Consider the following 27,121-nt stretch of genomic DNA (forward strand, 5'->3'; position numbering starts at 1 on the left):
CAAAGTGCTGGAACACGCGCATACAAATATATCACGAAAAAATTCTTAACTTCATTCGAGACGTGCATTATCACTCATCGTTAAAACTATTCTTAAGGGGAGAGCGAAGGGGGGTCTATCAATAAATTACGTAACAACTTTTCTTTTTCACCTATTAATAGTTTCAAATTATTTTTTTACTTGTAATGTAAAAAAATAAATTAATTAAATTTTATTCTTACAAATTATGCAACAACAATTTTTCCACTCAATAAAGTGCATTACTAATTAAATAATTATTATTTGATTTTTATTACTACTATGTAAGTATTATAATTAATAATAAATTATAATAATCATAAATTAAATTATAAATACAATTAGTAATCGTGAAATTATTATTTCTATTAATCAAATTACTGTTTGTCAGTAAAAATTAGTTTACTATATATTATTATTTTAAAAAAAATAATAATTTACGATTTAATTACATTTATAGAAAAAAATTTAATATTCATTATTTAATAATTGGATTTTTAAATCCGAAATGATTTAATAAAATTGTTACGTAATTTATCAGTGTCCTTTTTTTAAGAATAGAATCAATCTTCTCGTAATATCGAAATTTTTAAAACCAAATTTTACTTTGGTTTTGAAAATTCTTTTTCAAGTGCTAAAAATTGGATGTTTCTTGAAAAAGAATTTTCCAAAAAATCTCATCTCTTTCTCTCTCTATATATATAAATATGTACAGTTACACACAAAAACTTGTTTTGCAGCATAAAAAAAGTTGAAAAAAGATTGTTTGGACTTTTGAGGTAAAAAAAAACATTTTACCCGATCCAATGTTGCCATCAGCTGGGCTGAAGTGTCTTCAGTCTTACCAGCAACCAAGTGTATAGTTTTGGTTTTTGCTTGTCTCTCAGCTCGTACTTTAAATTCGATAAGCCATCAGTGGCAAATCTCTTCTTTCCTGTTTTTAGAAATTCGTACCTAAAATCATAATTTTTTTTTAATTTTCTACAAATATTTTTTATTCTGAATTGATTTTTTTAAAATAGAAATTAAATAGGATTTAAAATTGAATGGAAGTTTTAAAGTTTTTTGAAATAATCAGAAATATGTTTTAATGTATGCGAAAAAGAGAAATAGAGGGGAAAAATACCTCTTTGGATTGGCCTTCTCCTTTTTGTGATTAAGCATTTTATATCGAGCAATATTTGCCGGATAACGAGAAATTCGAAGTCCATGAGCTTTTATACGATTCGCCATATCGTCATCTTCTCCACCCCAACCGGAAAATACGTTACTAAATCCATTCACCAATTTAAAGTGTTCTTTGGTCATGGCTGAAACTCCGCCAAATAAATCAGCGTAAGGTAATCTGCAAATAATCATCAAAATTAGTAGATGAATAGGTAATAAATATGTAAATATTTATTTTTATACTTAAAAACAAAAATTAGAGAAAAAGAATTAAAAAATAATTTCCATTTTGCAAACTTTATTTTGCCCGACTAAACTGAATAAATAAATAAATAAAATATTAAAATTTTGAGTAACAACTAATCTAAAATGTATTAAACTTTGCTTTCACATGAAAGTTTTACTTTACCGAAAATTTCCTAATTCCAATTTCAATTTTTCCCTATTCTTTCTTTATTTTATTATTAGATAAAAAAATATTAGGATTAAATTAATTACACATATTATTAAAAAATAGAATATGGAAATAATTTATTAAATTACTAGCAAATTTTAGGCGCGGAACGTGATATTCAACTTATTATTATTATGCAAATTACCAAATTTTTTATTTTCAAATATGAATTTTTGAATACTTTCAGATTCAAACTTTAAACAAATTCAATTATTAACTAATTCACTAATTGATTATTCTTGTTCATTAATTTTAAAAATTTTAGAAAAATTCTTTGTAACAATTCAATTATTTTCATAAATAATAACATTCTTCGTAAGAATTCAATTATTTTTACGAATAGTAAAATTTTCTGCAAAAATTCAATTATTTTTAAACAAAATTTTAATAAAATTTCACGAACATATTATTTTTTAAAATTTTAATAAAATTCAATAATGAAATGTTCAATTTCAATTATTAACAAACACGATTATTTAAAAAACTTAAAAGAAATTCTTCATAAAATTCAATTATTTAAAAAATTTTAACTAAAATTGTTAAAAAAAACTCCATTATTTAAAAAAAAAAATTCAAAGAAATTCTTCAAAAAGAATTTAATTAGAATTTTTAAAAATTTTATCAAAATTCTTCGTCAGAATTGAATTATTTTCCTAAATAATAAAATTCTTCGAAGGAATTCTATTATTATCAAATTTTTCGATAAAATTCTTTGAAAAAATTCGTTGATCAAATTTTGAAAGAGAAAAAAGAATACTTACCGGTATTTAAATTTATCTATTGCGACAGACATGTGTCTTGGTTGCTCGGGACAATTGTAGAGATTTCGATCGTCCTCGGGAAGCAGATCGACGTCGTGAAAAATGAAACAATCAAATGATCTCTCCTTCAGAGCTTCCTTGTAGCCCACATTCATCAGCATTGCACGATTGAATGCCTCCGTACCTACAAATTGAATTTTTATAAAATTTTATTTTCCATTCAAACATAAATTATTCGAAATTTAACCATTTTTTTTTATAAAAAGACAAATAAATTATTTAAATTTATTGAACAGATTATTGAACTCTGTAAATTTGAATTGGTAAAAAATGTTTACAAATTTGTTTAAAATTTGAATGAGTGACTTATTTTTTGCTTTTGAATTAGTACATTTTTACCAAAAAAAATAGTAGAAATAATTTATTAGTAAAATTAATTGAATTTACTAATTCAAAAGCAAAAAGTTAAGGAATTAATTAATTAATAAAAAAATTAGTATTGGTTTCAGAAAACAAACATTCACGTCGTTTTGAAATATTTCCATTAAACAGCCAATTTTATTTTCCTCTCTCAATGGACTCGAAAAAAAATTTCTTTTCTTCCTGCGAAGACAATTTCCTCGAATATAATTCATCCAAAGAATATATAAAAGTTTATCGGTTTGACTTTCAAGTGGATACTTTTTAAACTTTTACATTTTCTCATGCTGTAATTTTTTATAATCGTTGCATAAATGAGGAAAACTTGAGAAAAGAACATCACTTATAAGTTTACAAAATACTGTTCTAATTTAGTGCCTTAAAGTTTTATCATGAAATTCCTTATCCTAGAACATGGTGTCCAAGAAGTCTTGATAAACTGGGCCGTAGGTAGTAGAAGATTGCCAAGTTTTTTTTTCCTAACCACGTGACCTACACAATTTCAACGTGCAAGAGAGAGAGAGAGGAAGCATAAAAAGCTTCCTCAGAAAAATCTTCCGACATTCAACTAATATACTATTTTTAGATTTCTTTTTTTAGAGCAAATGAAGAAATATTTTCTGATGAAAAAATATTTTTCAGCAGAAGAAATTTCATGATATACTTTAGTGGCTAAAAAATAAATTTTTTTTTTCTGTTTATATTTATAGTAAATTTAAAGTTTAAAATATTTATTAGAATTTTATTAAAATTAATTAAAATTAATTTAAAATTATTTTTATCAGAGAACATTTTTTAATAATCAGTAGTAGAAATAAATTTTGGTCAGACATAATTTATAAAATTGTAAATTAGTAAGAAAAAATTAATGTAAAATAGAAAAAATTTCATTTCAATGTAGAAAAACGATCAGTAGTAAAAGTAGATGTTAAGTCAGACATTAAGTAGTGTTACAATTTTTTCTGCAGTAGATAGATACCATTTTAGTTAGACGTAGAAACAATCATTTTTACTACTTATAATGCCAATAATCCAGTCTGACTAATATTGACTTCTACTACTGATCTTGAGTTATAACTCAATTTTGATATATCAAAAGCAAAAGTAACGTTCAATCTGACTATAAATTTTTTTTCTACTGCAAGTAGTGAAAAAATATTTTAAAACATTTTGTCTGACTATAATTGACTGAAACTACTGGAATTACCCTCATTTTTACAATCAGTTTGTAATTTTATATACACAGTCTGACTTCAATTGACTTTTACTACTGATCTATAGCATCTTCATTTATTAAAAACACAACACTTTTGATTCGTTTTTTGTCTCAATTTGATATCCTTAGTAGGAAAACTGTAAAGATAATAATTTTTCTTTTGAAAATCTTTTACTATTTTAGTATTTTTTAAGGAAGGTAATTACTAAAAAAAACTGTTAAGAAATATTTAATGAAATTTCATTGAAGCTACGAGTCTTTGGACTCGTTGTATATATATTTATATATGTATATGTATATAATTTTCTGCTTGGTGGCAAAGCACAGGCAAAGTTTTGCTCGTTAATCATGTGTGCAGTATATTTGCAAAACCGTCGTTCTAGATGTCTTATCAACCTTTAGCCTCAACGTAATTTCCTACACATTACAAGTTTTTGTGCACAATTCGTGAAACCGCCGTCACTCGCAGGGACTTTCAAAGAGACGAAAAGAAGACACATCTCCGGAAACGAAAAATCTCTCCTACACACAAGAAGAAACATCTGCGGAAACGCCATTAACTTTTTTTCACCGACAAAAATCAAGTATTTTTCTTTTCCTTACTTTTACCATATAACAAAGTCAGCTGTTATTTTTTTTCTTTTTTCTTTTATCTTTACCACATATATAATGAAATTTGCCTTTTTTTCTCTTTTCTTTGAATCTAATTTTGTGAAAGAAATAATTGAACATTCCTATAAATTGAATTTTCAGCGTATAAAAAAATTAAAGACATTGTTTTAAATGTTTCTAATCTCTGCTGTTCAAATAATTAATTACTTTTATTTTACGTTTACAATAAAAAACGATTTTTTAAATTATCTTTAGTTTTTTCTATTTTCTATTAAAACAGTATTTTTTTTATTTTCTTTTAGTTTTTTTAATCTCGATTTGATTTTTCGAGATTTTCGATGCTTTTACAACTTTATATTTAACAATAAAAAAGAATATTGTTTAAATTTTTAATTTATTTTTTCCACTTTTTTATACCGACATAAAAAAATATTTTCCAAATTTTTTTTTCATTTATTTTTTATTCAACCATCAGAAAATATTTTTAAAATTTAATAATTTTCAACCATTTTACTTTTTTAAAATTTAATTTATTTTTTTTATCGAATTTTCTAACAAATGGAGTAATTAAAAAAATATTGAAAAATTTTCAATATATTTTTTTAATTACTCCATTTCAATGAAAAACCAAAAAAAAAGATAAGCGAAAACATAATAATTAAATAAAAAAAAGATCATTTGTTAATTAAAAGAAATGATTTTAATCTTTTATTTCCACATGAGTGAGTTTAAAGATATCGAAGTAAATGGTTTGGTTATTTAACTCTTTCGAAATTCGATTCACGTATATTTGAAATTTAAACGCTTCCAATTTATTTACTATAGTTCAGTTGTATGTATATATCGGAAATTCTGCTTGTATTTTCTTTATTCTTCTCTTTAGAAGAGTATTTTTGTTTACACCTCGAAAAATAGTGAGTATATTTCTTTCAATGTCGTCTCAAAATAATCAAAGTTTTTATTTATTTTCGCTCTATTTTTTAAAAATTTTAAATTAATTCATATTTTCGAATTATTATGACACTTATAATTGTTTTATAAATTATGACATGAGAACGTCATTATAAGTCATAATGATTCACTAGATGAGTCAATACAAAAGAAAATTTGAAATTTTCGGTTTAGAAGAAAGACAATATTGCCTCAGCATCCCTGTCTGGATCAATGAAGAATAACGATTATCATGGTACACAATGTGTGTGTGCTGACATCGGGATAATTTATCTTCGAAAAGTCGATTTCATTAATTTTCTTTAATTCAAGAATTGGAAATAAAGTTTTATTTTAGAAAAAAAGAAATTTGATACTCACTGAAATAATAAAATGGAAACTGTAGAATCATTTGTCTGACTTAAATGAAACTTTACTACTTATTTGCCAAGGAGCATGAGTTTGAAAAAACTACGAGTGTAAAATTACAATTTATCACTGTTTGAAAATATAAAAAAAAATAAAACTTGTAAAATAAAATTATATCTGATTGAAAGTAGTAAAAATAAAGATTTTTTTATTATTATTAATAAATTATTCGGTTACATTAGATTATTCGGGTTAAATTTTGAATTTTCAGTAGTAGAGGATAGTTTTAGTCAGACAAAAATATGTTTTAATTGTACTTAAATCAAGAGCTAAAATAACTAAAAGATAGTAATTGTCTGACTAGAAGTATCTATATCTACTGCTAGGACAAAATTATAGCCTTAACAATTGTCTGACTAAACTCTGATCTTACTACTGTTTTTCTAAATTGGAATAATTTTAAATTTTGAGAGAAAATTTATCCTTTTTTTCGTACAAGACTATTTGTTACTTTTACTGCTACTTGACAACAAGTATTGCTTTAGTCTGACTATATGGTTGACTTTTACTATTTTTTACTTAAGTTAAAATTTCCAAAAGTAAAACAAGTTTAATTATTTAAAAATGACTTTCTTATTCTCTTTTCGAAAATTGGTAGTTTATGTCGCTGACTTCACATTGACTTTTACTACTTAATTCCGAAATAAATTTAGTCTGACCAATATTGACCTCTACCACTGATGATAATTTTCATTTCAATAATTCTCATCCTTCAGTCTCAGTAAAACTTAATAATTTTCCAATTCTTGAAAAAATACTTTTACATTTTTGTCTGACAATTATTGATCTTCACCACTGACATTTAAACATAATAAGAAATTAAAATACTTTGTCTGATGGAATATGACATTCAACTGTCGTAGAAATTGAAAAAAAATTATCTGCGTCCAACTCGAGTTAATTTTTACTTAGAGTTTATAAATTCTGTCTGACCAATATTGACTTTCACTACTCTTGCTCGAGTGAAAATAAATATTTTATCTTCCTGTCTGACTAAAACATTCTTCTATCACTGTAACGTGAGAAAAAATAATTTCACATGTTTTCTCCGATTGTAAACGTCACTTACTAGTGGTATTTAAAATTAATAGCATTTAATCTGGCATTTAGTCTGGCTAGAAATGACTTTTTCCACTGTGGAAATTTTGAGAATTCTAAATAATTAATGTTGTGTTCGGCTGCCATCAGTGATTGTAAAATGGGAATTATTTTTGTCTAATTTAAATTGTCTTCTACTACTGATATTGCGCATGAAATTTATTCTTTTCTTGTCTGACTGAAATATTTTTGTTACTTCAATAATGTGGACAAAATTTGTACTACTTTCGACTAGTTTTTACTACTTTCTACTCGTTTCTACTAATTTCAAAATTACTACTAGTAATTTTGTCAATTTTTCCACTAATTACAACACCATTCGTCGAGTCTGACCAATATTGACCTCTACTACTGATTTCGGAACATATTCAGAGAAAATAAGTCTGACTTTTACTACTAGTAACAATTTCAACACTAGATTTATTAAATACAGTCTAGTAATCCTTCAAGAATGATGAGGAAACTTATATCGAAGCAAAGGAAACGAAACCTCCTCTCTATATGCAATATTAAAGACGTTTCATTGAACTTTGCACCTCACTTAACCCTCTTGTGACTATAGCTATACACATAAACGTTGAAAACACGAACTGAGTAGTCGAATGTTAATCTTGGATAACAAAACCTCCTCGAATACAAACCTCACAATCTCAGTCAGATAAATCGTTTTCAAACTCCCTTTCTCTCCAATTCAATTGCTTGCAGTTTCAATTGTTAGTACATTCAATTGTTGAAAGTTTCGATCACTCCTTTTAATTAATTGTAGTTTCTCAAACGCTATAAATTTTAAATGTTGACAATTTCATTATACATCGCTTTTTTACGGAGATAAAATAAAAGAAAACAGAATTATCGAAAATTTACAATTCAGTCTTTGTGTAAAGTAAAAATGTTTAAAAATATAAAAAATAAACTCTTAGTACAAAAAATTAAAACAACCAGAGTTTACAAAATACAAAAAAACTGAAATACTGTATTTCAAAGATCGATCTTTTTTAATTAAAACGAATAGAAATTAAAATTAAAATCACAAAAAGTTGAGTTTAAATTAATTAATTGAAAATTTAGTAATTGATTTAAATTCAAATCACAACATTTTGAACTAGAAGATATTATCAAAACATGTCGAGAATTACCAGCGAAATAAAAATTAGCATAAACTGTCAAGTTGCATAACTTAAAAATAACAGTGCCCTCATCCTAAAAAAACACCGTTCCTCTGATAATTTAAAATTTTTTAACTCGAATAGCATTTTAGTTTTTTCACTCCTTTTGTTAAAATATGCAAGCCAAAGCAATTATGTAAAGAGAGGATTCGTCGTTTCTGACTTGGCCTTAATCTCAAATGTCTAGCAACATTTGAAATTCAAAATTATGTCGCAATTTCAAGTGCGACAGTATAAATTTAACTAGAGTGCTATTTGATGAAATTTATTTTATACACATGTAACGTTACATGTAAATAAAAAAAATCGTTTCTCCCTTTTCAAAAAAAAATAATAATAATAAAATAAATTATTAAATACTAGACAAAGAAAATTATTTTTTCGAAGAATTGGTAAAAAACCAGAGTTGTGCTATTACAAGGATTAAATTAAATCGTTATTAACGTCAATTTTCTCTTCTATATCTTGTCTATAAAGGAACCGCAATGCAGTACCTGCAAGAAACTATAGAAGCACAACTTCAACCCTTTTACGTAAAAACCTCACAAGATTTTGCTTCACCCCTCTCCCTTTTTTCTCCTCATCCTCTCTTTTCTCTTTTCCCGCTCTTGTTTATCTTCCTTTAATAAAGTTTAATCTTTCTTGTAAACAAACTTTCGACACGTATTATAGACTGCTAGACGCTTTTTACAACAAAGCACTTGAATAATAAGCATGTCAACAAGATTTTTATTCTTTTTTCTAAATTGGTATTGAATTTTTCAAGATTTCTTTGTGAAATTTCAATTTCCTGTTCTTTTTAAAAAATTAAACTTTTTTTTCTCTTTTTTAAAATATTGGAAGTGAAAATAAATATTTTTCTTATCGGAGAGAAAGGAGAAGTAAATCTACAAAATTGAAGCTTTTTTAAAGAAAAAACTACTTTACACTCAGTGAAATAAAATTTCTATAAACGTTAAGTTTTGTTAATTGAAAATTCTTTGTAATAAATATTCATTTAAATAGAATTATTAAAAAAAAATTTTTTACATTCTTTTAAACGAAAAGTCCGAATAAAAAAATTCTACTAAATAATAATTCGTCTAAATGAGTGTTTCCGCAATAAAAATTAAATTCGATTGAAAATTGTATTAAAAAAAGCTCTACTGAATAAAAATCTGTCTAAATAGAAATTTTCCCAAATAATAATTCGCCGGAATTAAAATTTTTCTAATTCAAATTTCAATTAAGTAAAAATTGTCCCAACTGAAATTTTTTTTTCCAAAAAATTCCCCATCCTTCGGTCTAGTAAATATACCACAATAACCATACTCGATAACAAAACAATAACACAATAAATTTATTAAAAATAAATTTTTTTGAAGGAAAGATAAAATAATTTTAGTAAAAGAATAACCGAAGAAGCAAAAAAAGTCGAAGAGAATAAGAAATTTGAAAAATGATTTTAGGGAAATGAAAACAATGAAATGCAAAGATATAGAAAATAAAATGCAGAACGACAGCGAATGGGGTTGAGATTAAATATCTTTATGGTTTTAAGATAAAGAAAATTGATATTCCGTGCAGAAGACTTGACTAAATAACTGGAGCGTTTAGGTTTGGACATCGACAAACTTGAGAAATGTTAACTTGGAAATGGCAAACCTATTTGGTTAGGGAGCTGCTTTGAATTATTCATCGAGTTTCGCTAAATGGATAATACTCTTCGATCGCTATGCAAAATGGACTTCGTGTCTTATAATGGTTTCGACTTATGGGAAAATCGGTCTCTACTTTTTTTTTTCTTTTCCTCGGTACTTCCACAATTAGAATATATATATTTCGAAAGAAAACACCAGTTTTCTAACTAAGTTGTATGGAAATCAAATCTTTAGTATCTGCATAATAATAATTCGCATTTTTTGGTTTGTTGCTTTTCTTTCTTGCTATTTTGTCTCTAATGATATTTTCGTTTCTTGGTTGTTACAATCAATAACTTTTTTTTTTACAAACAATCATTTTGAACAGTAGTTTTAACTTTTGCTATTTTAAATCAAAGGTAGTTTTAGGTATAGTTTAAAATTAAACCGGTGATAAGATTGAAATTTTTGCTTCTTTCCTTCGTTGGTTGTTTTAATCTCTGGTAGTTTTAAATTCTCTTAGCATTCATTCAATAGTAGTTTAGTAATTCAATTATGTCGATAAATAATAAAATTATTCCCGAAAATTTAATTATTTTGAGGGATTTTAATCAAATTCTTTGCAAAATCCAATTATTTTCATAAATAACAATATTCATCACAAGAATTCAATTATTTTCAAAAATAACAAAATTTTTCACAGAAATTCAATTCTTGTTAAACATTTTAATAAAATTTTTGCAACAATTCAATTATTTTTAAAAATTTTTTAAAAATTGTTTGAAAGAAATCAATTATTAAATATACAATTTTAATTACATTTTTTTAAAAATAATTCAATTATTCTTTTAGATTTTAATAAAATTCTTACCAAGAATTCAATTATGTCGATAAATAACTAAATTATTCCTGAAAATTCAATTATTTTGAGTCATTTTAATAAAATTCTTTGCAAAATTCAATTATTTTCATAAATAACAATATTCATCACAAGAATTCAATTATTTTTGAAAATTTTAATAAAATGTTAAGCAATTATTCAATTATTTTTATAAATAATAAAATTCATCGTAGGATTTCAATTATTTTTAATACCAATTTTGCAGAAATTGCTCAAAAAATGTAATTGTTCTTAAAAATTTAATTTCTAATCTTTGAAAAAAATCAATTATTTAAAAATGTTTTTTTAAAATTCTTTGGAAGAATTCAATCATTTGCAAAAATATTAGAATTTTTCACAAAAATTCAATTATTTTCAAATATTTTAATTAAATTGTTCGATTCTTCTATTTTTATAAAATTTCCAAACAGAATTCAATTATTTAAAAAATTTTTGTAAAAATCGTAAGAATTCGTAAGAATTTAATTCTTTTCATGAATAATAAAAATTTCTCAGGACTTTAATTATTTAAATTAGAATTTTGCATAAAATTAGTCGAAAGAAATGAATGATTTAAAATTTTGTATAAAATTCTTCGCAAGAATTAAATTATTTTTATAAATATTTAAATTGTTTCATGAATAATAAAATTAATCGTTTAGCAGGAATTTAATTTATTAGCAGGATGAGAAAGAAGTAAATATTTTTTTATGAAAATTAGGAAAAAATCAGGAAAATAAAATATAGAATATGGAATTTTTGTAAGTTTTGTGAAGTTATTCTAAAGCGAGTGTTTTGGTCGTCTATTTTATTTTTTCGATAGCTACTTTTTGCTACTTTTTTGAAATTAATTCAAGGGTGCGAAGTCTAAAATTATCAAATATTTAATTTATTTTCTAAATTAAAATTTAATAAATTCTCTAGATTCACAGTTTTTCTGCAGATATCAAATTGAGAGAAAAAAGGAATCAAAACAAAAAAAAATCAATCAAAAAAAGGAATCTCAATTTGATATCTGCAGAAAAACTGTTTAGAAAATAAAGAAAAACACATAATTGGGGGAAAATGTGACGTTGGTTGATAAAAATTGATAAATTGAGTCAGCTGAATTTTCAACAAGAATTGTTGATATCATCAAAAGTTCCGCTGGTTTTTGGAATTATCTTTTCGGAAAATAGAAGGATTTGTGGAGGTGCTATCCATTAATTCGATTGGTTGAAATTGCAATCTAGAGCAAACCACACACTGGGGAATTCAACACTGTGCAATGTGCTCTCTCTCTCTCTCTGGATCGATGTAGAAGTGTGCTAATTGAATTGAGCATGGTGAGTCGAAAGCGATCTTGATCAAGATGGGACCATGTTCGACTTTATGCAGGCGCAAACTCCAATGGAAAATCCACTTCAAAAGTGATTAGTGGCAAAGGATGTCATACATTCCTATTTACGAGCCGGTATTACAAGTCTTTCAGGCATTTCAACCGTAATGTTCCCAAATTACTGTGACCGACAAAAATTACAATTTTTTTTCTTCTCCAATCGCAACATTTCACAGAATTACTCCCTCTTCTAATTTTACCTTTAAATTCAATTTCCCCGTCGATTTTTCTCTAAATTCAAATTTTTTTGCATCAAAAGAATAGATAGACTTTCGAATCAAAAGAATTGATAGACTTTTGAATCAAATTTACTTTTGAAAGGAAAATTCTTTTCAACCAGAAAATATAGTTTTTGCATAGAAAGAAAAATAGAAAAAATTTTTGTGTGAGAACTCACCTTCTTGTTCGACAATGAAAATTTGATAGTCGATTTGCTGACGCAGTAGAATTGGATGTAAATTGTAAAGAAGTGTTTGCAAATGTTGAGGTCTATCGCGAAATGGAATGATGATGGCAACGTGATGTCTGGTGATACAATTCGTGGGAAATCCTCTACCGCCTGGTTTCACTCTTGTGAAATTTTTCTCCATGATTGAAAGCTCCGGCGGTGTTTTAATGACGAGAACCGGTCCAACTGGAAAAAAATAAATTCAAATCAAATTTCAATCGGAATTTCATTTTCACGATCAAAAGCTCCATTATTTAAAGCGGCATATTTATAGATATAAAGTAAAAAGCTCCACATAAATTCGATAACAAAACAACAAAATGATTATTTATAGCTATAAAGTAATTTATTAAACTAAAAACAATTTGAGACAATTTAAAAATTTTAAAATAATAGTTTTGTTGAATAAATAAATATTTATATAAATTATATTTATTTATACAGTAAAAAAATATTATTATACCAAATATATCAATCTCAGGGCTCGAACCAGTTAAATTATTTAAAAATATAGACTTTACGGACCAATTATTGCGACAAAAATATAATCAATCCGAGTCAAATAAGAGAATTTATTTTAAAACGATAAATTAATTTTTTCATAACTATAAAACATGAAGATAAAATCATTTACAATTCAATTATTATTTACAAGAATTTTTAATTAAAATTCTTCTTTAAATCGATTATTTTTCATAATTTTCAAAAAAGTTCTGCGACAATTTATTTTCAAATCCAATATTCAATAATTACAAGTACAACAATAATTAATAATTACAACAATATTCAATTTTACGTAATTTCAATTATTCAAACCTTTTTTAAATTTAACAACTTAATTATTTTTAAAAATTGCAATTATTTGTATCTTCTCCAAAATTCAATTATTATCTCAAATTTTAACTGAAATTGATTTTTAAATCAAATTTTTATTAGAAAATTCTACGAGAATTTAATTATTTAAATACAAATAAAATGCAAATAAATAATTTATTGAATAATTAAATGTTTCAGATTTTAAAAGATTATAATTTGAAACCTTTTCAAATATTTTTTAATATTTAATAATTTAATATTATTCAATTATAATCTAAAATTTTAACTGAAATCAATTTTCAAATTTATTTTTATTTGAAAATTCTGCTAGAATTCAATTATTTAAATACAAAAAAAAACAATTTATTGAGTAATTATTGTATGTTTCTTAAAATTGAATTCTCATAAAGAATTTTATTAATAAATTCTTAAATAATTGAATTCTTTTGACGAATTTTAATAAAATTTTCAAAAATAATTACATTTTTCGAGGAATTTGATTAAAATTGTATTAAAAAAAATTGAAACTTTGCCAAGAATTTTATTAAAATTTTTTAAAATAATTGAATTTTATTTCTTTTTAAAAATATTTAAATTCTTGTGATGAATACTATTATTTATGAAAATAATTGAATTCCTAAAAAGCATTTTTATTATTTACGAAAATAATTGAATCATTGTAAAAATTTTATTATTTATAAAAATACAAAATAATTAAATGATTGCGAAGAATTCTTTTGGAAAATTTTATTAAAATATTAGATATTGAAAATCATGGAATTGTGTAAAATTTTTGAAAATAATTGAAATTTTGCTAAAAATTTTATTCAAATTTTTGAAAATATAATTAAATTTCAGAGAAGAATTTTATTATTTATAAAGATAATTGAAATTTTGACAAATTTTTTTTTCTAATTTTTGAAAATAATTGAATGTTTGCGAAGAATTTATTACTTTTGAAAATAATTGATTTTTTACAATAATTTGCAATTTGTTTAAAATTCTCCAAATTATATCGTACAATTTACAAACTTTTCATCTTTTCTCAATTAAATATTCAAATTACGGACTTTACGGACTTTTTAAAAAAAAAAACTGACTTTTACGGACTTTAGGCAAATTTACGGACCTAGTTCGAGCCCTGCAATCTAGAAATAAAAAAAAAATACGAACAATAATCATATCCATCAAATTGATCCGATACATTGTACAAAGGGCATTAATTACCTACATGATTAAACCTGTTTCTAATTAGTCCGAAAACTAATTGCTTGCCTAAGTTAACGATCTGATATTCGAGAAGACTCTCATTTCAATTTGTACATTTGTAGTATTAATTATATGTACTTACACAGTACCAAAGAGAATTGAAATAAAAATTGAAAAAATAGAAAAAAGTGAAAAAGAATAATTTAAAAAAGTTACTTGGTGTAATACTTTAAAAGAACTAAACTTTTCAATTAAATACTGAAAAAAATGTTTCAAAGACTTTGTTGCAATATTTAATTTCTCTTAATGTTCCATCGTTTTTTCTATTCAAAGAAATATTTGCAATACTATATAGACAGTTTGCAAAATAACAAAAGAGATATAAACTTTACTATCTTTTTTTTGTTTGTTTTGTTTTTCTACTTTTACACAGGATCCAATAGGAAACAAGAAAGCTTTTCCATTTTACCTCCAAGTAGATGGCTTTTAAAAGAAACTTCTTTGAATTTGTTTCAAGAGTACAAAAGCTCTTTTCGAATGTAAATATCAATTCTACAATGCAAATTTTATTTTACTTGCGAGGGAAATTTTCCCTTTCTTTTTAATTTTATTCTGTTCTTTGTATTTTTCTCATTTTTCTTTACTTATAAATTATAATTATAATCATTGGTATTTTCCGAAAAAAATCCACCTGCGAGAAAATAAGTATCAGTTTAGTTAGAACCAACTTTGGTTTTATTTTATTACCTGAAATTAGCTATATTTTTACAATTGATATTGATATTTTTACAATTAGCTACTTTTACAATTCATTAAATGCTTTAGGTGTAATTAACGTATTTTTAAACTTTTCCCAGTCATTTAATATTTTAAATTTAAACTGAAAAAATTGTGTTTATCTTAAAAAAACAACGCTATGATGATATTGATTTTTTCATGCGAGACTTTGCAAACAAAACAATTAAATATTAAATAAAATAGTTTTTGTTCATAAAGGGAAAATAATTTCCCAAGTTGTCAGTCAACAATGAATGTGAAAATGAAAAAAAAAATTCAATTTCACAGCCGTTTAAGTTTTGTCATTGTCAGCAAGTTTAATTAAAACTTGACAATTATTTCCAAATACTAGTCTTTAAAATAAACTTTTTTTTCCGCTTTTTTTTGCACCCATAAGTTTCTTTTAATTATTGTAATCGTGCGAATTAAACAGTAGGTGAAAAAGTTATTTCCCAGCCCACTCGAAATTCTCACTTTGGATTCATTAGCGTTGCGACTCGATAAGGGAACAACTCATCCAAGTAAATGGACTTTCAACTTGTTCTCAAAATCTAAATTTTGAGAACAAGTTGAAAGTCCATCGTCGACGACGAAGACGACGAAGACGACGACATTGTCGCCCGACACGATGGGGAGAGTCGAGTGGTATTTGTAAAGCAAAGATCTTTATCTCCCATATCTATAGGTATATAAAAGAGAATTGCTTACCAAGATTTGGTGGAATAAGAGGACATTGCTGTTGAATTGTCGTCTCTGTAACGTTCGGCATAGAAGTATTTGAAATTGATGGATTTCCTATTCCCATTGACGTGCCACCCGAATTCCCCAATGAAATTGTTTCAACTTTCGACGAAGAAGAGGCAGCAGAAGAAGAGGAGGATGAGGAGGAAGAGGAATCATTGCCAGTTCGTATTGCAAATTCGGACACAACTGAGGCTGGCGAAATGCTTGAATTACCCGAAATGCTTGGTGTTGTCTCGGGTTTATAAATAATTAATCCCCGAGGATGACCCTTGTAATAACTCGTTGAATATCTGCAATCAATGATTCAAATAAATAATTGTTTTATTAATCACTCAAAAATGGAAAGAATCAAAATAAATCAAAAACAAAAATAATAAAAGCAAGTAACAATAAATACTATAATAATTCACAATAAAACAAGAATAATAAATACTATAATAATAGCTAAATAATAATAATGATTGGAATTTTATTATTATTACTATCACAGTTTTTCTGAGGTCTTTTGTCTCAATTTGATCTACTTTCGTATGGCCATTGTATTCTTTCAAGAAAACTGTAATCTACTTAAATTATACTAAATATTTTCTTACTAACTAAAATAATACAGGATTGCCACAAAAATTTAATTTTGTTTTTCCCTGATTTCCAGAAAAAATTTTCGACTTTTTCCCTGGCCCTAAAGAACATTCTGATTTACTCTAAAAATTATTAGATATTCAAAGAATGTTCTATTACAATTATTTTCTTCTTTGAGAATTTTTAAATCCATTTGTTAACAATTCAATTTTAAGTGAAATTTTAGTTTCATAGAATTTTTAACTAAAAGTATAAAAAATGCAGATTTTTTATTGAATTCTTGTGATAAACTTTGTTGTTAATGAAAATAATTGAATTTTACAATGAACTTTATAAAAATTCCTGAGAATAATTAATTTTTGTTGAAGAATTTTGCTATTCATTTATAAAGATAATTGAAATGTTGACGACAATATTTAAAAAATTTTTTTATGAGGCAATAATGAATAAAAAGAAAAATACTAAAATTCAATTAAAATAATTGATTTCCAGAGAATTTAATTAAATTTTTTCGTTATCTTGAGATATAAAAAAAATGTCAGCGCTTCATTATGATAGTGGTTAGATATAATTTTATCAATCTCCACACTTTGGAATTAAAGGGTTCTTATCAGCAATTATGCGGATCACAAAATAACAGTTAACCCCTTGACTCTTAATTATTGCTGCGTTAATCAGGCCGCGAGCATTTTGTCAACAGGTTTAATTATATATATCAAAACGACTCATTTTAATATGTAATTACTTTTAATCATGAGGGACATTTTTTTATTAGATTGTTGTAATATTTTTCTTCGACTTTTATTTATTTATTTATTTATTTAATAACATAAGTTGTTTTGTTGGCATTTTGTTGGCTAGGAAAAAATTTCTAACTATTGTCGAAAATTATGATTGTTGCAAATTGATGATTTATATTTGATTACTAACACTAAATATTACAAATAATATAAGGAACATTATTGAGAGAACGTTTCCAATTATATGTTCGTACCAAATCAATGTATATCAACTACAACATAACTAAATCTCAAAAAATTAATTTAGATTAAAAAAGTCCATCGCATCTTCTTACGCCTTTGAATTTAAGAACTTATTTTCTATTTCATAAACAAAAAAAAATAATAATAAGGATCATCTCTTCACAAGTTTTATATGAAATTTCAAGTCATAATATTTTGCAGAGAAATCCCGAGTCTCTTGCTTCTTAACCCAATAGACATGCTTGGCTTTTATATAGCTAGAGAGTGAGAGAGAGAGAGCAAGGTGTGAGCCACTCAAGTTGGCTCCTCTCGACCTAATTTTCCAAGACGTTATCATTTCAAATAGAAATATATCTATATCTATACAGGAGCAATAAAATTTAATTAAACTTGACAATTTTAAGTTAGAGCACTATTCTCCAGTAGAAATGGGAGTTGGTATATTATACGAGACAGACAGGAGTAAAACATAAGCCAAACCAATTTAGAATTAATTTTCACAGAATCAACAGGACAATGTCGAAACATAATATTGTTCTTAATTCACCAATTTAAACGTTATTATATCAGGGCTTTAGTTAAATATCTTCAAATACAATAATAGTGTCATGACATCCTCTCAATCGTCACGCTACACAAGCAGTTTCGATTTAGTGTCATTATCATTAAAATAACTTCCATTATTCTTATTATAACAAATTTTTCAATTAAATTCAATTACAACCGTTTTTCTTTAAAATTTTATTTGTTAGTAGTTTTCACGAACGACAATTGTTAGTTATTACTAACAATTGTCGTTCATGAAAACTATTAACAAATGAATATTAACAACAGTTACAGTTACTATAACAATCATTTTTGTTACTAAAAATTGTGACTGACTTTTTGTTTTTGAATGGTAAAAACTAATAAATTAGTAGAAATTACTACATTAGTAAAATTAAATTTACTCATCCAAAAGCAAAAAGTCAGTCACTAATACAAAATCAGTAAATATTTTTACTAATTGAAATTTTGAAAACAAATAACAATTTTGGATTTTTGTTGTAGCTGTTCAAAAAAATATTTGCTACAATCGTTACCAATTGAAACAATGGTACTTGACACTCCATTAACAAGAATTTAAATAATTTGTTATATAGAATTGGTAGTTAATTATAGTTATTAGAAGTGATAATAAAAATTCTTGTATGTTGAATTTTTAAATAAAGAAATACTTGGCAAAAAAAAATTTATGATGTAAATTGCATATTATTTGAGAAGAAAAGAATGTTTTTAGAAATTAGCTTTTTGCTGTATTGATTAATGTGGTTTTTTAATTAAATTCTTATTTGCCTGGCATCGTTTTGCATGCATACGGTGGAAATGATAATACAATCATATCTGACACAGTGTTGGAGCAAGTACATATGCTTGACTGATGATTCACAGGGACAGCCAGCAGTGTCTCCAGAGAGGAGATATGAATGTCCAAATGTATATCTGCTTTTGTACACGCCAACATAGTTAGTTCATTTAATATCACACTTAAGATTAGCATAGTTCAATCATATACAATACCAAATACGTGTCTACTTTCAAAATAATCTTCCATTCATTTTTTTTTCTTTAATTACAATTTCTTTTTAATTCATTTATAACTCATTTCTTCTTTCTTTTTATTTTTATTTTTATAAATAAATAAATAATTTTAATTTTATAATTCTAATAAGATACATCATTATTTATTTATATAATTAATACTATAATTATACTCGATAACAAAACACTAATAGCCGAAGGAAAAAAAATAATAAAAAAACCGAAGGAGCAAAAAAATTAAGAACAAGAAATGTGAAAAATAATTTTTAAAAAATGAATACAAAATACAAAATAACAGCGAATGGCGATATAATTAATTATGATGAATAAATAAATAAATAAATTAAATACTAATATTTTTTCACTGCTTTCTATATTTTAATAAATTAGAATTAAAAAACGAATTGATACGAATGAAATATTTCAGAAATATAAACACTATCAGTAATTAGTTACGCCCTCTGATCATATCGTTTAGAAAAAAAATCGTGCAACAGACAGAAATAAACTACTATCTAAAATTATCAAAAAAAAATTGATTACAATTAAAATAATTGATTACTGTTAAATTTATTTTTTTTATAGAAAAAATTCAAAGATCGCGAACGTTATGCACGCAAAGGGGCGTTGGTCTTTTAAATCGATTAAATTTATACACACACATATAGATATATTTACATAAAAATTTAACGTATCGAAGTCATTCGAAGAATTTCAAAAGTATTGACGTGTTTATAAATATAATGTGAAAATGTCAAAGAGCAATTTCCAATTTAAAGAACTATTATTAGGTCATGGAAATAATTAGATTTTAATTAAAATTATTAGGTTGCTAATAATACCATAATATATACGTAACTATCATAATTAGCTAACTATCTCATAATTAATGGTAGTTGCATTTGATGGTAATTGAAGTTAATATTTTAAATAATAATTAAAGTCGACATAATCATTATTATCATTCAATTTTCGTTATGTTAATTAATAATAAAAATATTATTATTAATTATAACTCGTTATTTAAATGTTATTGTGGAAGTACCATTATTAATTGTAACTATCAATAAATAATAAAAAAAATAATAATAATAGAAAAATGAATCTATTATAAATTCCACTAAAGTCTGAAAAAAGGTATTTTAATTTAGATAAAAATGTAATGGAACAAATTGTTTGGCTGACTTGAGAAATTGTTTATTTCCAAGTGGGATTTCTTTAATTATATTCAGCATTAAATGGTTCATTTATTAAAACGTTATAGCCACTATTCAAGAAATCTTTTCCTTTTCTTTTCTTTTTTTCTCTTCCTTCCTTCCTTCCTTTTTTCCAAATTACAGAACCTCTTATTATTACCCACCTGCTTTAAAAGTGCTTAGTACACGAGGAAACTTAGACTCGTTATTCTTCTTTTTTCTCGTTATTACACTATGCGATTCTCTTCGCGCAAATACTGAACCACTATTATGCCCTCTTACGTGCATAGAGGATAAAAAGTTTAATTCACTTTATTGTCATGTATATTAGAAACGAAAATTCAAATGTTAAGAACAAAACATACTTTGTTATTTCTAGAAAATTTTATTTATTTCATAATAAAAATTTTATTTTATATACCATTTCATTAAAATGCTGCACAGCAAGCAAATATTATTTCACAATTCATATCGCTTTTATTTCATATTTATGTATATTACTTTTTTAAGATTAAACTTTTTTTTAGACAAAATATATGCTTAAAGAATTTTAAAGCGAAAATTTTGTTGAATTATTATATCAAGAAATTTTTATTTCCTCCGTTATATATTTTTTTTCCTTTAAGTTTTTATATTCTACGTGCAGAAAATAAAGTTCTGTATAGGTACGTTTTTGAATTACTAAACTTTCTTTTATTAGGTTTATTTCTTCATGTGCTTTTGTTTTAATAAAATGATAATAAACTAATTATGAAAATAATAACTATCAACTAATTATAACTCTTGACTACCAATTATTATGATCGTTATAGTTATAATTTTGGTAGTTCATAACTTTAATTAATTTAATAAATATTCGATTAAATTATCAATAGTTAATAAAATTAATAAAACGTAATTAATTAGCAGTTAGAACCTAACCGGAACTGATTGTCTAAATACAATGTGATAATGATATTTACAATTAACGATAATGTGTTCCGTAAAATTCCAGAGTACAATTTACGGATTAATTAATTAAGGGAAAAAAAACTTTTTCATCGTCAATTATATTAGACTCGAACGACTTCTATATATCTATAGGTATTATTATGAACACGTAAGGAAACCCCATATTAGTTACTTTCCGACGAGCCGAGTCGAGCCATGTGATGAAAATCTTGAATAAATATGATTTACGCGTGCATAATGGGCGTGTGACTTTCACGAACCTTGTTTACAGGACGTTGAAAAGCGAAACGAAATATGGTAAATTATATGCTCTCTCTCAAATGTCCTTACTATCAATATTTTTCATCAAATATTATTATTTAAATTACTTTCCTTTTAAACTGGAAAAATATCATCCCCAACATTGAAATTGGATTTTTAATTTCCTGCGCATTACAAAAATATCTTTTAATTTCAAAATAATTTTTTCCAAAGGTAACAAAATTTTATAAGTACATTGTTTTTGTGGTAGTATGATAAAATGGTGATTCATAGTTTTATAATAATATTAAAAAATTCATTCGCCTCTCAATATGATTGATTTCAACAAAAGACTGTTGCTATGTGAAATTTTTTGATTTTCTCTCTTTCAACTAAAAAAACGTTTAAAGATATATAATTTTTCGTCTGGAAAAATGTGAAAGGGTATATTTTAGAATCTGTGCTTTCCGCCTATATCGATTAATTTTCAGGTCACCGTGCTACTTTTACCCCGAGTTGAAACATATGCATCGTGTGTATATGTATATACATAAACAAGTTACACAATTTGTCGCATCCGACTACAATTTTTCAAACTAAAAAATGTCAACGTCGTACTATACGACGATGCAGATAATTTAACACAAACAACAAATAAATTACAATCGTTCATTTAGAAATTTACCAATAATTCAATTATTTATTATGTCAAGAATATTTTTTTTCCTTTGAAAAAGTATTCAAAAAGTATTAAAAAATTAATTGTAAAAAAATTTATTTTGAAAAAATATATTCTCTTGAAAAAAGAAATTAAAACATTCAATAGGAAATGAAATTGTAATTTTTTTAATCAGTTATATTGACTTGACTTTCAAATGTAATCAAAAGAATAGGCGAAAATAGATTTTCATCTTATTTCCCGGATATGATGAAAGTGGAGACTGGAGTTTAATTAAAATTGAATTCTTTCTGGTTGAATATGAATTGGAAAGGTTTTTAAAAACATTCAGGGTTCTAAACAGCGAAAGTATTTAAAAATACGGACTTTACGGACTTTACTGACAAAAAATATAATCAGTCCGAGTCAAATAAGAAAACATTTCACTTAAAAGTATAAATTAAATTTTTTCATAACTATAAAACATGAACAAATTGATCACTCCGAGTCTTCGACTCGGAGAATTTCAGAGAAGAATTTTATTATTTCTAAAGATAATTGAAATTTTAATTTAGCATCTATTATTATTACTAATTGTTGAAACGATCTTAATAAATAAATCCGGAAAACTTGATATTAGAACAATTTTAATTGTTTAATTGTTTTAATAGAAAAATGAGAAGAAAAACTTGCCAATAAAATAATAAATACTAATTGAAGAACACTCGAGAATAAAAATTTGTTTCCCTCAAGCACACGAAGTAAAGTAGTAAAATTAGTTAAAGTGAGAGTTATATCAGTATAACCAACTGGCTTTCAGATTGTGAATAATTGCCAGGATCAGGAATGAGCTTGAGGGAGTTGGAAAATCAATGCTCCTTGAGGGTCAAAAGAGGAATCTGGGATAATCGCCTAGCATCGACAAGTAACCGATTATTTCCCATTATACCGTGCCATAAATTGTTCCGCGTAGCCAAACTCGCGAAGGGCGCGCACCTACAGTATCGGTTGCTATGTACCTCGTTACAAGCGAGTAATGAGATTTCTCCTGGCGTCGAACTCATCTCAAAGGCTCCAAGATCAATCGATTCTCAAGAGTTTCTTCCCCATACACTCAAACATCCTAATCTTCAACTGACTTCTTTTTAGAATCCCTTTCAACAAGAGACAACAAAAGGAAACAAAACAATGACTACTTTTTTAATTCGAGAGTAAAATGCTGATTGCAACTACCATTGTCTGCAACTACCAATTCTTGTTGTACAACTATTTTTTGCAGTTAGGAAAAGTTGTTATACAATCATTGCTTGAATATACTGAAATTTATTATTTATCTATTGTTGATGATAACATTTTTTATTGTAACTACCATTGTTAGTATCTATCTATCAAATTTCGTAACTACCATAAAGAGAGGGGTTAAGGAAAAAAAGAAGGAAGGGGCGGAAAAAAATACTTATAATTTTACATAAGAAAAAAAAATTGACAGAAAAACTTACCGAGTGGCGTTAATAGTGAAAATGGTCTCGATTGAGCGACGATCGAAAATCCCGCTGAGGAGATATTGAATGGCAATAAGGGTCAGAACGACACAGGCGAGGGCCTTGTAAGCATGGGCCCAATGCCTCACTGCCACGGCTGTGGCCAGAGTCATTGCATATACGTGACACCATTACTGTTTCGCTTATTTTTTTAATAAATGTGTCGGCGGCTTTCTCCTTCTTTTTTTTCTATTGTTCCCCGTTAATTCTCCAAATTTCTCACCTTCAAGAGCAATAAAATAAAATCACTCTTGCTATTCCACTTATTCCAATATTGTGGAACTATTATCCAAGGCACACTTTTTCTTAGAAACATCACCTCCAAACTATGTGTATGATGATGGTGAATTCTTCAGGAGATTCTTCTGCAACAACAAAATTTATACAAACGTAAGAAACTAATAATTGCCAAAGAGCTTTTTTCAAAATTCTTGAAAATAATAATTTGGAAGAAGTACAATATTCTTATAATATAAAATAATGATTTTATCACTGGGTCATCTTCATGTTTTATAGAATTATGAAAAATTTAGTTTATATAGTTTTAAGTTAAATATTCTTTTATTGGACTTGGATTGGTTATAGTTTTGTAATTGGTCCTTATCTTTTTATTTGTGGTCCGTAAAATCCGAATTTTTAATACTTTCACTGATTCGAACCCTGATGTAGCCATTATTTTTAACAATTAAGTAAATTATTATTCATAACATTATTTCGAAAATAAGAAAGATGATTAAATTATAAATTTATATGAATTGTAATATAAATAAAAGTTGTAGGCATTGTGGAACTATGTACACAGATGGAATCTGAGGGAAAATTATTGCAAACTTAAGGCCTGTATCAATTACTAGTAAAGGCACGGGCTTTCAATCTCTATGTTAATTTGCCAGACACATTTTCACCTTTGTGTGCCAAGTAATCTTAACTGAATGGAAGCGTTTTCTATGCCCGTTTTAGTATCGAAGAGAATTGCACAATCATCGATTTGCGACCACGTACAATCTCGCTGTGTATGTATATATATATACATATAAATTTAAAGAGCGAACATTCGAGCCGCTTATTCAGCGCGACAATGGTACGTGATAAAATATAATTTAAGGTTTCTATCATTTTTCTGTGAATTCAAGAAAAAAAAATTAGAAAAAAATTTACGAATTTTATTATTTTTTTTTAAAGATCGTCAGGATGAATTTTGTGAGAGAATAGAGTTTCAATAATAGAGAAAAAAGTTTTAAAAAATGAAACATTTTATCGAAATCGCAATTGTCAGTGTGGTAAATTTATAACTATTATAATTATAATTTATAAATATTCTGTCATAACAAGTACCATTAGTTACATAAGTGTTAAAAACAAGTAACTCGACGGAAAATTTTTGAAGAAATAAAAGATAAAAAAGAATACATACGCAAAGAAAAATTGAAATTCATTTGCATTTAAAATGCAAATTTATTTAAATATAAAAGTCGTTCACACCTAAATTTACATATCAGAAACAATTAATTTTAAGATTGCTGATGCAATACTCATTTTACAGTGGAATAATTTCTTAAAAGCTTTGCAGAAAAGTCAAAAGATTACCAAAGTCTTGAATATGAGATTGCTTTTTGATGGGATGAATTTTTCTTTTGAGAAAAAAAAAAAGAAAAGCTGAATCAACGAAAACTATATTTTTACATGATCTCTCTTTCTCTTTCTTTCTCTGGATTTATATTATAAGAATTCGCGAATTTCCACTTAAATGACTTGAAAACTGAAATCCCTTGCCTCTGGAAAGTTAAATGGACGCGATCAAGCGAAAGAAACCGATTGTGCGATTATTCGATCGTGTCATTTGCAAAACAATGAGATTAAAGTACCTTTTCTTTGGAAAACAATTTCTTTGTATTGAATTCATGTCAGCAGATTCACTCTTCAATACAATCCAACACATCTTTTCATTAAAAATTAAAAGAAAAAATAGTTTTATTAACATGAAATAAATTATAAACTATAAATGGTTGTATCAACTTTTTCATTGATTACAAATATAGAAAAGAATTTCTATTAATAAATATAAGAAAATAGTAAATAATTCTTGAATGGAGGTCAAGTTAATGGAACAAAAGAGCATTTCAAAAGAAAATCAATGTATGTGTCGCCAAGTGCATTTCCCGTTTTCTTCCCTTCTTTATTTTAAAACGATAATTTCTTCTTTTTTCTTCAATTCCACATAGTGGGGCAATCAATTTTTACGAGATGAAACGTTCATAAAAACAGTCGTTTCTTCTTTCAAAGAAAATTGTTAATTATCGTCAACTTCTGATGGGCTAATTAAGTAACTTTTAATTCCTTCTAAAAGGATCATGATATTTGAATTCAACAAACACCTCTATTGCTCAACTCCAATAACGAAGAGAAAATTGGGATTATTGATGAAAAGAAACTAGCTATTACCAATTGTAATTACCAGCAATTTATTGCAACTATCATTAACTATTTTTTCTTGTAACTATTATTTAATAAAAATATTTTCTTCTCCGTTTGTTAAGAAACCCAAAAATGCAACTTTAAAATCTTAGATTTTTAACATTAACAGCTGTAGAGCTTTTTTCTTCTTTAAATTGTCCTGAAAGAAAGAAATAAAGAAAAAAGAAGTAAAGAGTGCTTTTAGAGAAAATAACAGCGATTACTCGCGCGCATTGTAATTTTAGCATTTTGAAGGGGGGTTTATTACAAGTTGCTGAATATGCAAGTCGTTGGGTTTGATCATATACAGTGAAACTGAAAATGAATTTGAGGGACCTTCCTCTCTATATACACACAAGTTGCGCTCCACAAACTCAACGTCTAGGAACCTAATATCGACGTGTTGCATTCGCCAGACTATTTCTCTCTCTCTCTCTGTGGAGATCAAGGGACGAAATAACCCTTTCCCCCTACTTGCATGTTAACTCCAATCCTGACACCCCCGTCTATGAACCTTCCATCCGACGACTTCATTTCCAATCCCATGTGACAAAACTATGAAAGGGCTCAATATTCTACTCCAGGTTTCTCCGAATCTCGTCGTCTCGTTTCAAATCCCACAGACAATATCGTTTCCGCACAATATTACAAAATAATATTTACTGATGATATCCACTTACATTTGCAACAACTCCTGGTTATTAATTAAAGTCATCAATTTATTATTGATTGACAAATCAAAATTTCATGAATTTCACTACTAATGTGAACGGAAAAATAAACCATTTCAATCAAA

At 26.0% G+C, this 27,121-nt stretch overlaps 1 protein-coding gene across 3 annotated transcripts in view; it reads right to left on the reverse strand.

Moving 5' to 3' along the window:
* Positions 1-503: 503 nt before the first annotated feature.
* LOC122499330 (beta-1,4-N-acetylgalactosaminyltransferase bre-4-like) overlaps positions 504-27,121 on the reverse strand; it is a 78,672-nt gene continuing 52,054 nt past the window's right edge. For all 3 annotated transcript variants that reach the window (XM_043607616.1, XM_043607614.1, XM_043607615.1), the window contains 6 exons: positions 23,830-24,236; positions 16,107-16,432; positions 12,546-12,782; positions 2,401-2,584; positions 1,145-1,363; positions 504-972 (listed from right to left, as the gene is read on the reverse strand). In XM_043607616.1, coding sequence (XP_043463551.1) covers positions 834-972; positions 1,145-1,363; positions 2,401-2,584; positions 12,546-12,782; positions 16,107-16,432; positions 23,830-23,984 — 1,260 coding nt within the window. In that variant the 5' untranslated portion in view covers positions 23,985-24,236 and the 3' untranslated portion in view covers positions 504-833. The remainder of the gene's footprint in view (positions 973-1,144; positions 1,364-2,400; positions 2,585-12,545; positions 12,783-16,106; positions 16,433-23,829; positions 24,237-27,121) is intronic.

The sequence above is a fragment of the Leptopilina heterotoma genome, unplaced genomic scaffold (assembly GCF_015476425.1).
Source record: "Leptopilina heterotoma isolate Lh14 unplaced genomic scaffold, ASM1547642v1 Lhet_167, whole genome shotgun sequence".
Classification (NCBI taxonomy): Eukaryota; Metazoa; Arthropoda; class Insecta; order Hymenoptera; family Figitidae; genus Leptopilina; species Leptopilina heterotoma.